The 14,118-nt window shown below is 45.6% G+C and overlaps 1 protein-coding gene across 1 annotated transcript; it reads left to right on the top strand.

Moving 5' to 3' along the window:
* Window positions 1–11,768: 11,768 nt before the first annotated feature.
* On the top strand, window positions 11,769–12,722 carry RNF152 (ring finger protein 152). Its single transcript, XM_075140697.1, has one exon. The coding sequence runs from the start codon at window positions 12,111–12,113 to the stop codon at window positions 12,720–12,722; it is 612 nt and encodes a 203-aa protein (XP_074996798.1). The 5' UTR covers window positions 11,769–12,110.
* Window positions 12,723–14,118: the final 1,396 nt, after the last annotated feature.

The raw sequence follows: 14,118 nt of genomic DNA, 5'->3' as shown, positions 1-14,118 counted from the left end.
CAGCAGTCCCACCTCCTTGGTTCCTAACTGCTATTCTGTGTGATGCTACATGGAATACATGTTGGAAATGAGTGGTGAAGCTTACCTGCTGTAAGTCTTCAAAAGCAATTAATGACTTTGGGATGTACTCTTGAGACCCTTGGGATGAATGTGACTTTTTTATAAAGCCCTGAACCACCTGCCCTTTCAAAGTAAGATCCTTTAGACCCTTAGCAAGAAACACCTGTAAAAACCAGCAATCCTATCAATCACGTAGTCCTCTTCAGGCTTAGATCGCATCATGAAACGTGGCTTGTCTGTTGAAAATACCCCATGTTGTGATTTTTTTTTTTAAGCCAACAACCAAAAAAAGCTGAATAACAGTCCTTGTAAACATGCTGCTATGAAACTACTGCTGATAGGTGGAGTGTATTTATCTCATTTGCTTTTGCTAGACTAGGAATGAAAAAGAAATCATGGTGTATTGCTAGACTTAAGTGTTCCACATTCAGCAGTAGAGAGATGTGAGTAAGAGATACTTCTGGCTCACTTGATTGCTGACCACATCAGAAGAAAAATTGTTGCAGAGTCAGCACAAAAAGCTTTGTTTGCCCTTTCTGTTACCTTTTTATAAATTTATTCTTCTGAAAGAAAATAGATGAATTGAAATGAAAGTTGAAATGAGCTGACATTTTAGTGGAAATGACCATTTTTGCCTAAGGGTAAAGTATTTGCTTAATTTTCTGAAACTGCCAATGAATTTGTTCACCTCAAAACTACATTTCTTTAGTTAGCTCTAACTCAGATGCAGAAATCATGAGACTGGCTTGCAAGATAGAGACTGAAGTTTAGGGGGTTCTACCTAACTGGGATTTGGGGCTTCTGAAGTTCATGTTTTCAGGCTTTTCTTTAGAGAAATGGGGCTAGCAGCTTTCTTTTTACTGAGTACTGAATTGATTGTCCGTAATCCTGTGAGCCTAGGACTCACCGTGACCATATACTATCAGGATTGTGAAGAAGTCTTGAGCATTAGCAATATTATGCTAGTTATCTTTTCTAAGTTTGTTCTGCTGTTACATTGCAAGGACTGCAGAACTAGGCCCAAAATTAAGAGGTAAAGCAGTTTACTTAATTTTGATTGTTTTGCTCTAATATAGTGTACCACAGTCCTTTCTGAGCATTTTCACTCCTTCATACAGCAAAAATGCTGTATAGTGTTAGTTAAGTGCTGCCAAATGGAGGGTATTTTCACATGAGGATGTTTCAAAAGCAGCCAGACTTTGACTGGCAGAAGTATGATGGGTGATGTCTGGCCCAGACTTTGAAACTCACTGTAAAGAGTGAAATACAACCTGACAAAGCTTGGCAGGTCTGATAAACTTCTTGCAGCTACAGAAGGTGAGTGGCTCTTGGAATCGAATACCGCCTCTGTCAAGGAAAGCAGCAGTAGATTTCACATAATATGGACAAGAATAGTTTATCTTCCTGTGCCTGAGCATTTGAGCAGCCAATTGCTGGTCCCCATCACAGCGTGGCTGCCGGAGCAGAGAGGCTAGCAGCTCTGCAGCTTTGAGCTCAGTCTTCCAGAGCTGTAATTTGTCTCAGCCCACCAGAGAGGGTTGTGGTGGTGCTAACCTGAGTTGCTAACCTGAGTTGTGGTCATCGCCCTCGAGAACACTGCATTGTGTAGCTGCGAGACTACTTTTGTCTACAAACGGTGCTGGCTCATATGAGGGAGAGTCTTGATGCAAATCCCCTCACTCTGTTCTAGGCTTCATCCTAGAAGTCCATCCATGGGGGTCTTCTCGTTTCTCTCGTGGGCATGCCCATGTCCGTGGGCATGAAGGAGAGAGCTGAGAGCCTTTCCTGGTGTCAGTTTGTTGTCTCACCACTAGTCTGAAAATTTCCCTGGTGGTACTGGGGCTTTGAGCCATGATGTGGAGCTAGTCGGGTTAGTTGATGTGCAACCATTTGGTTTAGTTGCAGCTGTTTGAGGAAGGTTGTGTTGTGTTTCCTCAGGTCGCATGTTTTCAGGGTGGCGCAGAGGAAGCGAAGGCATCTGCACTTAGGGATTACCTTAATCTGCCTGTGGCTGCTGACACCAGGTTCTGTGTTGGTTGTTAATGGATAGTGTGTTAAGTATGTAAATGTGCAGCTGACCTCAAGAGCATGTGTTATCCCATTAACTTCTGTGGCTAATGTCAGGCCATGCGCTTCATAATTTGTCTGAACTGGAGCTTGCAGAGTGTTTATAGTCACGGGTAGAAATGTGTGGTTTGGAAAAGTATGGGAAGAAATTATTTATCCAGTATAGCCTGCTAAATCTCTTTTGAAGGATTTTACTGGTGTAAAGACAGAGAGATAAATCACTAAATAGGAAATCATCAATATGTATGCAGTTCAGGCTTGGTCTAACTCTGCTTGTGATCCGTATTTGCAGTGAGAGTTGGACTGTTCCCAAAATTCAAGAATTGAGGGTGGTATTAATATTACTAGCTGACAGAGTATTACAGGGTGAATGATTAGTTTCCAATAAGAAAGGAGCTTTTGGACCAGTTCCAGCTCCTTTTGGTGTAGTCTGCAAACCAGAATGACCAGTGCCGTGACCTGGAGTAGCTGTAGCGCTTATCAGAGACTGAAAACACATGAAGATCACAATTTGTCTGCATTAGGAAATGACATAGCAGTTGACCTTGAGGAGGCATATTACGTGACTATCTTCCACACTCTTGTGAAGATAAGCTCTTGGAAGTGGTTCTTCTGTGTTAGGACACGTGTTACACCTTTTCTCTTGATGAACAGGGGACTTTACTCTCTTGTGCTGCCCACTTAGCAGATTTCAGGAGAAAAGTAAAAAGATGAAAAAAGCTTCCCCCCTCTCCTCCCCCAGCCCTGTCTAATCTCCTTCAAATTTTATTCTACTTCTTTATGGTTTATGAAAGGAGAGAATTTCCTTCCTTACTGTTGTGTGGCTTCTAAAAAAGTATTTTCCAATTTCTTAATCCGATCTATTTTGATGTAAAAGGATGAATTATTTTGATTCCCCTAGGTGTCTTGCTTTTTTTTTTTCTTCTGAAGCAAAAAAAGAAACAACCCCTTCCCACACCCAAACAAAACAAACCCAAACCATCCCAGTCCTTGAGAGCAGCCGTGTGAAGGTGGCTGTTCAGTGATATGGGTCTCAAAATCACGTCTTCGGGAGGCTGCGCTGGGTGAGTGCAGAGCATGTTAAGCAGGCGGGGTGTGCAAGGTGGGAGCACAGAGCAGAGTTGCAACAGTTAAAACTCTCACTTGAAGGACTTACGTTTCCTGAGGTAAGTGTGAAATTGAGTTTTCAGTTTTTGCATTGTATAGGCAATGTATGAACGTGCGAGTATCGATTCCTTTCTCTCCTCCTCTGGGCCCACAGGCAGGTAGGTTTTGACCTAGTTTTATCAAAACCCACTCAATGACCTCGGAGAGCTGTAGCACTCTCCTGTAATTATAGACTGGTGTCTTAATACACTAATTCAAGCTGATTCCCACTCAATCACCCTGTATCAGTGAGAAACGTCTGCATTTGAGTTTTATTTAAAATTACTTTTTTTTTTTTTTGGATGGTGTATTTTGTAATTCTAATACCAAATCCTCAGGGGAGGGAGGGGAGAATCTTTTAATTAAGTTTCTCTTCAGGTATCAGGCAAATTCTATCAATGGCAGATGATGCATAAAGCTGTAATGGGAGAGCAAAATTTGCCATTTAAGTGATCAGGTGCTTCTGCCTCTCTCCCACTCAGCATTTTGAATGCCACAGAATTCTGTCATGTTGCCATAAATGAAAATCTCTTAGAAAGGATATTGCATTGCATTTAAAAGCTGTTACTGAGAGTAAGTTTAATGCCCATAGCTTTACTCTTTCTTTGGGCAAAGCTCCTCCTGTAAGGTTGCGGGATTTTGGCCTTAGTGACTTAACTTGTGATCTCACTTTAAGTCAGGGAAGCAACTTCTAAATCTGTCTCTGCCAACCACCTGCTCCTTACGTGCTGGTCATAAATACCTAGTGGTGCTGCTTTTATTCAGGGAATGAGGGGTAGATTTCTTTTCACGCCACTCCTCCAACCACCATTCCTTGATGTCAGCTTGAATGGCAAATGGGTCTCTCACTTGGTAGTGGAAAAACCTGGCTTTCAATTCCTCTCACCCTAGGGTTTAGGAGTGAGTCAGGCCTAATTAAGAACAGCCAACAAAACTGAAGAAGTGCTAATGGCTCTGCAAGTGTTATGCTCAGAGTGGGCTGTAGAAATGAGCACCATCCCTTAGAATGCTTTGAATGCTGGAGATTTTGTTTATTTGCAGATTGGGAGGAACCTTTTAATATCCTGTGCTGGGAAGTTTTCAGATTTGGGATGTCGTAGGACCACAGTCACATCTGTCATCCTGTCAGTGCACCCCTCATGCAGGAAGAGAAACGCTAGGACTTAAGGGCAGCAGAAGTGGTCATAGTCCTTCATATTCCTTCTAGGAGGGCAGAGCTGCACCTGGGGGTCCCCTGTGCTCTGCCAGGCTGGAGGGAGCCTGGGACATTTAGGGAACCGTAGCTCTGGGGCAGCTTGACAAGTGACATTGTCAAAAACTTGCAGACATGTCAGAGTTGGGCTGGTGAGGAGCTGGTCAGGCTCCCATAGCCTGGGCTCCAGCACCACCTGCACGGAGGGCTGCCGAGGGGCTGGGTGGGCAGGAAAGCTGTCTGCTTTCTGTCTCTGCCTGTCTGAAATGGGCACATTTCTGTGGAATATTTTGATTTCAAATAGTGTTTCTCACTGGCAAAGCACCTCACGTGAAACTGTCTGATGAGCGTAGCTGTACTGTTTTGACTCAGCAGTAAGAAACTGTACCCGTCGTTTGCTGACCTGGCATGTTGCAGGTGATTAGTAGTGTTTGCTGTTGGAACAAAGTGCAGCTTATCCTGGTCATATTTGACCAAAATAAGGTCTTTGGAGCCAGGGAATGTGGACGTGTCAAAGTTTGCAGATAAAAGGAGGGAGTAGCGCAGCTGGCGACGTGAGATGGAACAATGAGCAGCATGTGAGTCTCTCTCTGTTTTCTATAAACACCAAAGGTTGGTGTTTTCACCTGATCTGTTTTTGCTCCAAACCCGTAAACTTCTACATCTAGTTCCAATCCTGTGGGTGACCTTTCTGCCTCTGTCTACTGTTGCCAGGGCTGGCTGGTGACAATTTCTAAGGTAAATGCTGTGGGATGATACCTTGCAACTAGGCTCTTTTTTCGTGATCCACCTCCGATGGCTCAGCTGCCAGAAAGGCAGGACAACAGCTGTCCTGTTTGATCTGCACGTTGAGATCATCCAGAGCAGATTTTCTCTCCATCAGCATGGATCCCCTGGCGCTGGTTCATAGGATGTTGTAGGCTGATGTATCACAGTTTCACTCAGCTTTATTTTTTGTGGCTTTATGCATCCAGGAGTGTGTACACCTGATTCTTATCTTGGCAAGGGCTGGGCTAAAGCTAAAGGAACAGTGCCAGCTTGCACTGGCTAAGGATTTGGCCAAATTAAAACGTTTTTGTTCTGCAATATTTCTGTGCAATTGTGAATAACTAAATGGAAAGGATGGTGGGTGTAGGCTGCCTGGGTTAGAGGAAGGTGCCTGGAAAACAGGTGGTTCTGGAGAGAAGAATGGATTAATTTTGTCATCTTATTGTTAACTTTATGTCCCTCAAAATGCATATAGTCTCTCAGTTGTAATCTACATGGTGGGTGAACTGTGTCCATGGAGATACTTTCTGGATCACAGGCTCTCATTATTTTTATGGTCTGTGGAAAAGCTGGTATGTTCATGAAAGCCACAAAAAATCTCAGGCATACCATGCTGCCAGCTGGAAGAGATGGGGAGAAACGGGTGGTTTTCTGAGCTTTGTTGATTCTCTGTTACAAAAAAGAATCTGTCCATAATCTGTCACCTCTGCCTGGTGGCTCATGAGCTGTGAAGTTGTCCAGGAGCTTTGAGGCAATCCGGGTGGTGCTTGCATCATCTTGGACCAACTGCTTCGTCTCTCAGCACTTCTTTTCTTAGATGATGAAAGGATATAATGATGATAATACTTCTCTCTTAACAAGGGTGTTGTGATGAATAAATTAATTAATTGTTGTGCTGTTCTCAGTTACTATGGTAATTAGTGCTACAGAACAGCCTAAAAATAAATAGGATCATTTAGTGAAGGATATTCAGGGGAAATCAGGTAGTATGCCTTGGGCATTTGCAACAGCCCTAATGTGTTTTGTGCAAACATGAATTTGTTGAAAACATACACGGATCTGAATTTTGTAGCAGAAACACTTCCAAATATTAAATATGTTACTTCCTCCTCACTATCAGTTTGAAGTGACTCTAGCACACATTTCCTTCCATATCTGTGGGCAGATGATTCTTGCAATTAGTTCCCCTGTTGAGAACAGTACTCCCCTCTCACCCCCTTCTCCTTTCCAGCCTAAGGGCACCTGAAATGAATGGATCTTTCTTTATCATAAATCATACATGCTCAGTAATACTGTCAAAGAATTCTTAATGTGTTTGGGGAATTTACGTAATGAACCTTCCTTGAGAAAGGTGAAGTATCGTCAATGCGCTGCCTTGCTGAAAGTCTGTTATTAACCTTGCCGTACAGCAAGTAGAGCATGCCTAAATATGTGCATAAGTCTGTGCAAAGTTTCTGAAGCTTTCTTTCAGTGATCAGCTAACTACACCAGCATGCCCTGAAGCCAGTCTTTAAAAATGTGATATGATGTTTAATCTTCTGTGAATTGTATTAGATTCCACAGGCATCATTAAAGTATATTTTTGGGGCTTTCGGGCCCTAATAAGTTAGCAAGTATGTGTGAAGATAGTTCTGGGTTTTTCAGTGGAGGCAGCACCCCTTCAAGGCTGTGGTTTCCATTGCTTAGTATAACTGGGGCTGTCCTTACATAGAAAAAATATTATGTCAATAGGCAAGAATTTGCCATTACTCTGTTCTCTGACTTGTCCAACTCCCGTCATGGATGTTCAATGTCTTTCTTTGCACTGGGTTCCAAAAATAGCTCTCTTTTCTGACCTGGCCAGTTGGGGACCACTTTATAGTGAGGGTTTGTGCAGAGCTTTCTCTGCAGCAAATCTGTGCTTTCTTCTTCTCTCGCTGTGTGTAGCTGTGCTATACTAGCAACCTTCATCAGTTCACTTCCTGCAGCACCTCCCTATGTTGTGCTGGGAAGCTATGAATTGCAAGAGAGCAACAAATGCCCCTTCCCCCTTCTCCTTCTCAGGGAGTAGAAAGCTGATGCCTTGGCATTCCTGGCCTCCTGCTCACCCAAAAAAAGAGAGCTTGGGGCTCTGCTGTGGCTCCGACAAGGTACCGGCAGAACAGATAGCATGACTGACAAACAGCTGAAATACCTGTTTTATTCTCCAGACTTTCATTGCTCTTGAGTCACGCGATCATTCCTCAAATCTTAAAAACTCTTGGCTCGTGCAGAGGGCAGCCCATATCTGCAAGGAGGACCTTTGTGCCTTGCTCTCAGCCACCCAGCTGTACTTTGATCTTCTGCTGCAGGGGTCATCAGCTTTGCAGGTTCCCTCCTGGGTCTCTGTAACTGCTTGCGAATCTCTCATCTTGCCGGCCAGCAGCAGCTCTGTGGATGTTGGGCAGACCCACAGCAAGGGGAAGAGGGTGCGGGGGAGGCAGAGGGGTCTCCCGATGCTTCTTTGCAAGACCTGTCTCTTCTGGCTTCCTTTGCTCCTGCTGCACCTTTCTGACACTTGAGTTTTGGAGCTTGTGGATTTTCTTACCCAGTTAGTTTTCATTTGTGTTACTGTTAGATCTCAGCCCTGAAGTGCTTACAGTTGCTGTCAGGTTTGTGCCAGGCAGAGTCATGACTCGCAGTTGCAGTTGCCTCTGTGTGTATGGTTTCACTATCATAATCTCCAGCTCTCCCTTCCACATGCGTGCCCCTATCCACGTATACACATACACCGTCTCTCTTGCAGAGACCTACAAATATCCCTGACAGTCTTTTCTGATTTTTTTCCCCCCTGTTTTCCTGTCAACAGTCCCCTTGCCCTCCTTGGGCGTCACTGGATCATGAGAGCAAATAATGACAAAACAATGGTTTTGGCTGATGCTGACGTCAGCTGTGCCCTCACGTGCAGCCTGGCTGCCTCTTGGTCTTCATGCTTGAAGTGCCGAGAAGAGTCCAGTCTGAGCAAGCTTTGAGCGAGGTGTTCACCTATGATAGCTCAGTACCTCTGACTGGTACGGGGGTGCGTTGAGCACAAACTAGAGAGTCCCCTATCCAAGAGGAGGTCTGCTGCAGTATTAAATCTTGGCATAGTTATTAAAGTGAAGTTGTAGAAGAGTACTGAGAGAGCTCCCGTGGCTTTTTCTTTCCTAACTACGTACTGCGAAATGAATCAAACAGGTATTACACAGTTTAATTTTGATTGTAGGTGATAGCTTGACTTTCTTTTATCCCCAAACCGAGCTGTGGCAGAGTGCAGGAGGGTTGTGGGACTTTCAGTATGGCTGGGAATAAAGTTACATTGCACCCACGAGCTACAGGTCCAACCTTTGAACAAGGCAGTGTCAGCAAAGGCCAAGGGCTTTTGGCTGTGGCTACTCTTTAACTTGTCTTTAGACATATTCTGAAGGAGTCATAGTAACCACTCTGCTTACCGGTTGTTACCACTGATCTGTCAAAATACACCTCTGATCATTATTTGAGACATTTTTGGAAAGTAAGAAATGTCATAATTCGGTATAGGTATATGCACGATGCAACCTTGTTACTTGAAATAATGTTTATAATTGTTATTTTGAGAAAAAAAAAGGGAAGGAAAAAAGTGTAGCTTCTGAGACACAATTGGAAGTGACTGTTTCCTTGATTCAGCACCTGGTCAAAATGGGGTTGTCGCTATATTTACAGCTTCTGGAAAAGCTGTATATCCACACATATCTGAACAGTGCATGTCATGTAGGTGGTAAGCCCTATCTTAACCTTTTAATTTGGCTCATTCTTTTCCTTTTTCTTCCTATAGATTGCACTAATGCTTTAAAACTTTGACCTCCTGGAGAAATGCTTCACAGCATTACTTAGTGTTCAAACCAGCCAAAATCATCTTGTTGGGATGGATTTTCTTCTTTTTCTTTAGGGCGCTGTTTGCCTGGAGGTGTTTTATTCTTCAGTTTCGAATACCTCATCTCATTCTCTTCTAGCCCCGATGTTCTACTGTAAGGATGTCATTGGGACAGGGATGAGGGGCTTAATAGCGCATGAGTATCTGACTCCTGATCAAGGATATGTGGTCAGAAAAATGATCTTGATCCCAATCACATTCACATCAATAGAAACTGGTTTACCTTTAACACTGTAAGTGGAGAGAGATGGTTGTAGGTGACAGCTAAATGAGGTCAGAGAACTTCACCAGTCAGTTCATTGACATCCAAAATGTGGAGGGCAGAGCTTCTATGCAGAGATACTGATTTGCATCTGCAGAAGGAGTACTTCCACTCTGTTTTTAAACATAAGCCTTACCTTCTGAATTGCCAGGCATTGGGGCTTTTTCTCATAATAATACTGGGGTTTTTTGATAGATTTGCAGATACACCAGATCAGAGTTGCGTCTTGTAATGTCTGAGCTCAAGTTTGGCTTGGGCAGTGCGTAACTGTGAAGATTTTGTATGGATACTTCTGTGCAAAATATAAAACTGCTGGGTTGCTTGTGGCTGAAAACTGGATCTGATGGCTTCAGTGATTCCTTCCTGAGTTCTTATAACTAATTTCTAATCTGGCCTTTGTCTCTTGATGTTTTTCAGCTGGGAATTGCCTAGCATTGTGGATAGCTGTCTTCCATTTTTCTCTCTCAGCTGCACGCTAGTCTTTCAATGACCCTTTCTGACAGTCTTCCTTTGTGCCTGCCTGTACTGTAGGGATGTAAAGATAGTAACGGGAAGGAGAGGATAGAGAAGATAAAACCTCTACTCATTTTATTCCACTTTCCCTCGGTGCGGCCTGCACGTGGGCGGTGAATACATAACCCCTTCTGCGGCAGTGTTGGGCTCCCTCTGCACACGGAGTATCTCTTAACGCCGTGTGTAATATGGTGCAGAGCAGGTGCTGCGCGGACCCATGCTGGCTTCATGCTGGCGGGGGTCTTCCTCTGTGCCACGTTTAGGCAAAGCATCCCAAAAGTGCCATTCGGGCGGCTGGTGCGTGCTGTTTCCCCCTGCAGCCGTTGCCCGCGTTTCACAAGCTCCTGCCTTCGTAACCACAGCCCCTGCTCCCTCCTGAGACAGGATTGTCACTGTGTGTTTGTTGAAGCGCCTTGTGAGCCAAAATCTGCTGCTGTTACAAAATCAGCAGGGCCAGTTCTGCCAATGTCGGTGCTATCAGTTGTTAGCGTCTGAAGAGATGATGTGTATTTTGTTTTCCCTGTTCAAATACCGGTAACTGCCAGAAGCAGGATGTGGGACAGTGTGGTCCAGAGGGCTGTCCTGCATTGCAAACCCCACGTCTATGCCTGCCTTCTCTTCTTGAACTATGTTATTTCTGTTTTACTGATGTCACCCATCGATTAGCATGATGCAACCTAGTTGCTATGATCCGGAGAGAAGAGCAAGAAATAATTGTATGGAAAGGAAGAAGTCCTCTGACAGCTGTGGTCCTCGGGTGTTAACTCTATTTTGGGAATAACATTGCAGTAAGAGAAGATCAAAGGTCACCATGCAAATGTTTTGCTTTTTCTATCATATTCTCTGGATGCAAATTCAGGCTGATACTTCCTCAAACACAGCAAAGAAGGCAATGTAAAAAGTTGTAAAAATGTCACCCCTTCATATTTATCATGTGTTGGAGTGACCAAAATCAAACAAAGCTAAACAACTCACTGTGAAAGTAAACACAGCTGCCTTTTTTTGCATAGCTGTAAGAAATAAGTGGGGAAATGCAAAGAATCCCTTTATAATGAATAGTTTAGAACAAGATTAGTAACAATTTGCCTTTAATTCAGTGCATTAACAGATCGTTCTCCGTGGCGTTCGGCGGTCCTGGGTCTAAACAGAGCCTTTTCTCTTGGGTGAAGTTTTCATCAGTGAGAAGGTTTACGTTTCAGAGGGCCATGTTCAACAAGCTGCTTGTGTAACCAGGCAAACAGTTAATTTGACTGAAAATGATGCCTTTCCTTTTCATTGTGCGTGAATGTGGGTGTTTCAGCATAGTTACTTGGTTGCTCATTCATACACAGGCATAAGTTCAGGAGCCTGTGGAAATGCATCCGTTTAAACACAGTTTTTCTTTCCCCCACCTTTCACGCAGACTTAGCAGTTGAGCCAAATAGCTAAAAATCCTCAGGGGTTTAAAGGATTAAATGAGAACAATTGTTAAGGTGCAGGAAGGGCTGAAAAGTCGTGAAAATGTGACAGGAGGTAGATGCTGAAGGACCTGCTTAGTGAACTACAGCCTCCCCTGTTATGGGTATAAATATAACTGTGAGTGGCGGGTTGGTAGGGATTTTATAGCTGGGGGGGAAAAAAAGGGAGATCTAGTGATGGCTGACCTGAAGGTTTGCCACTGGGCAATTTGGTGAAGCCAGTGGGAAGATCCTTTCCTGTTAAGGGTCGCAAATTTGTTTCTCTTGACAGATTACAAGGTCAGTGCTAGTTTTCATTCCCCCTTAGCTGGACTGTTCTGTTCCCACTGGTTCCTGTAAGTAACCTGTTCCTTCACATTTTTCTGTTTGTCTCAGGTGCTGAAAGGTTCAGGCTGGAGGTTTTCCTGCGCTCTCCATAGCCGCCACCCGGTGCTGCCCTGAGGAGAAGAAGCGACGGGAAGGCAGGCGCTGCCTGAGGAGAAGCGGTGGGAAGACGGGCACTGCCTGAGGAGAAGCGGCGGGAAGGCAGGTGCTGCCCTGAGGAGAAGCGTCGGGAAGGCGGGCACTGCCCTGAGGAGAAGCGGCGGGAAGGCGGGCGCTGCCTGAGGAGAAGCGTCGGGAAGGCGGGCGCTGCCCTGAGGAGAAGCGGCGGGAAGGCGGGTGCTGCCCCTCGGCTGCGGAGCACCAGGGTGAGGCTCATTGCGAGGGCCCCTGTGCCTCCCTGCGCCGGCCGCCATGGAGACCCTGTCCCAGGACTCTCTGCTGGAGTGCCAGATTTGCTTCAACTACTACAGCCCCCGCCGGCGGCCCAAGCTCCTGGACTGCAAGCACACTTGCTGCTCGGTGTGCCTGCAGCAGATGAGGACCAGCCAGAAGGACCTGCGTTGCCCCTGGTGCCGCGGGATCACCAAGCTGCCGCCGGGGTACTCTGTGTCGCAGCTGCCCGATGACCCCGAGGTGATTGCCGTCATTGCGATCCCCCACACCTCGGAGCACACCCCCGTCTTCATCAAACTCCCCAGCAACGGGTGCTACATGCTGCCCTTGCCCCTCTCCAAGGAGAGGGCGCTACTACCAGGAGACATTGGCTGCCGCCTTCTGCCTGGCAGCCAGCAGAAGTCCCTGGCGGTGGTAACGATCCCGGCGGAGCAGCAGCCACTGCAGGGCGGCCTCCCTGCCGAGGGGGGAGCAGAGGAGCCGGACCGGAGAGGCGTTGTGAAAAGCTCCACCTGGTCGGGGGTTTGCACTGTGATCCTGGTGGCCTGCGTCCTGGTCTTTCTCCTGGGCATCGTCCTCCACAACATGTCATGCATTTCCAAGCGCTTCACGGTGATCTCCTGCGGCTGAGGTCGGGAGGGGGTTGTGCTCCCCTGGGGGTTGGGTTGGGTTGGTGGTGGTGGTGGTGGTGGTGGTATCGAGCGAGACAATTCACCGCAGCTTTGCCCAATGACTGCAGAACGCTGTGCACCGGGGCAGCAGTGCGCTGGCCTGGCCGCGGCCCCCGGCAGTGCGGCGTCAGGCCTCTCAGCAGTGTGTGGAGAAAATCACGTCCCGTGTCTGGCGGCAACGGCACTGAGGAGGACTGCATGCGTCACCATAATCATTTATCAAAGGGACTGCAACTTACGGTGATTTTTTTTATTGTGTTACGAGATTAAAGACATCTATGTAGCTGGTTATACTGTAAAGTATATGGTATGAGCTCTTCCCTAAACACAGTAGATGAAAATCAAAACTGCTCCATGTAGAATTAAAGGAGAATTGGCGCGTGACTCTTTACAAGGTGTTCAATACCAGTCCACACATGCATTAATTTTTAATAGGGGGAGGGAGGGAGACTTGTAAAACGAAGAAATCATTTAGCTGGTAAGGCATTTTATGTTTTAAACTGCACATTAATTAAACCAAGTTAGGAAGTTGTACAGTAGTTTTTAAAAGGAAGCGTTTTACAAGCAATCGTTTTGTTCCGTGGTGTGTGTTTTTTGCCTCTGTCTTTCCTCATTTTTTTCAGCTACAGGGAAGTGGCACTTCCAGCATCCTTTATTTGAAGGAGCTTCCGAGCAAGGAAGCAAAGTGGGCTAGAAGGAATACCTAAAAATGCAGTCAAAAAACTTCTGCCTAACTGGCTTCACGCAAAGGATGGCTTTGAACAGTAAATACTGGACACGCTGTTTTACCTCCAATCTGACAGCAGGGCTTCCTAATGGACCTGGCCTTCATAGCCATTAGTGAGGAAATGGGTCATGAGAAGTCCTAGGACTTCTTCCTGCAAGGATGTGATAGAAAATTATTGTTCTTTGTCTAGAGGTTGAGTTTTCTTAACTGTTTTTAAAGAATTTAGAGCTATTTTGCCTCCCTCTTTCCTAGGAGATGCAACTGTGCACCCATGGATGGTGTAACACAGGAGTTGGTCTAAGGAAGCCCCACCATCCCAACAGAGGCCAAGGACCCTTATGTGCAATCATCTAGTAAGAAGCTTCCCAGGAGAAGCTGGGAGGAGAACCCAGGCCAACCTAACCCTCTACGGGGTGGGCAATCCCTCCTAAACCACTGTGGCTGTCGTGGTGTCAGAATGTCTGGGTGAGCATAATGGAGCCTTTTCCCACATTTCAGTCTTAAAAATGTTGGTTTTTGTAAGGACAGATCTGAAAAAAACACAGGAAGTGTCTCCCTCCACCTGTGAGTGTCATGAAACCCCAGTCATTTGCAGTTCACTTCTTGAAAAGAGCCAAATTCCTGAACC

Source organism: Calonectris borealis, chromosome 2, assembly GCF_964195595.1.
Source record: "Calonectris borealis chromosome 2, bCalBor7.hap1.2, whole genome shotgun sequence".
NCBI lineage: Eukaryota > Metazoa > Chordata > Aves > Procellariiformes > Procellariidae > Calonectris > Calonectris borealis.
Note: the sequence above shows the minus strand (reverse complement) of the source record. Positions and strands in the feature narration are given on the sequence as shown.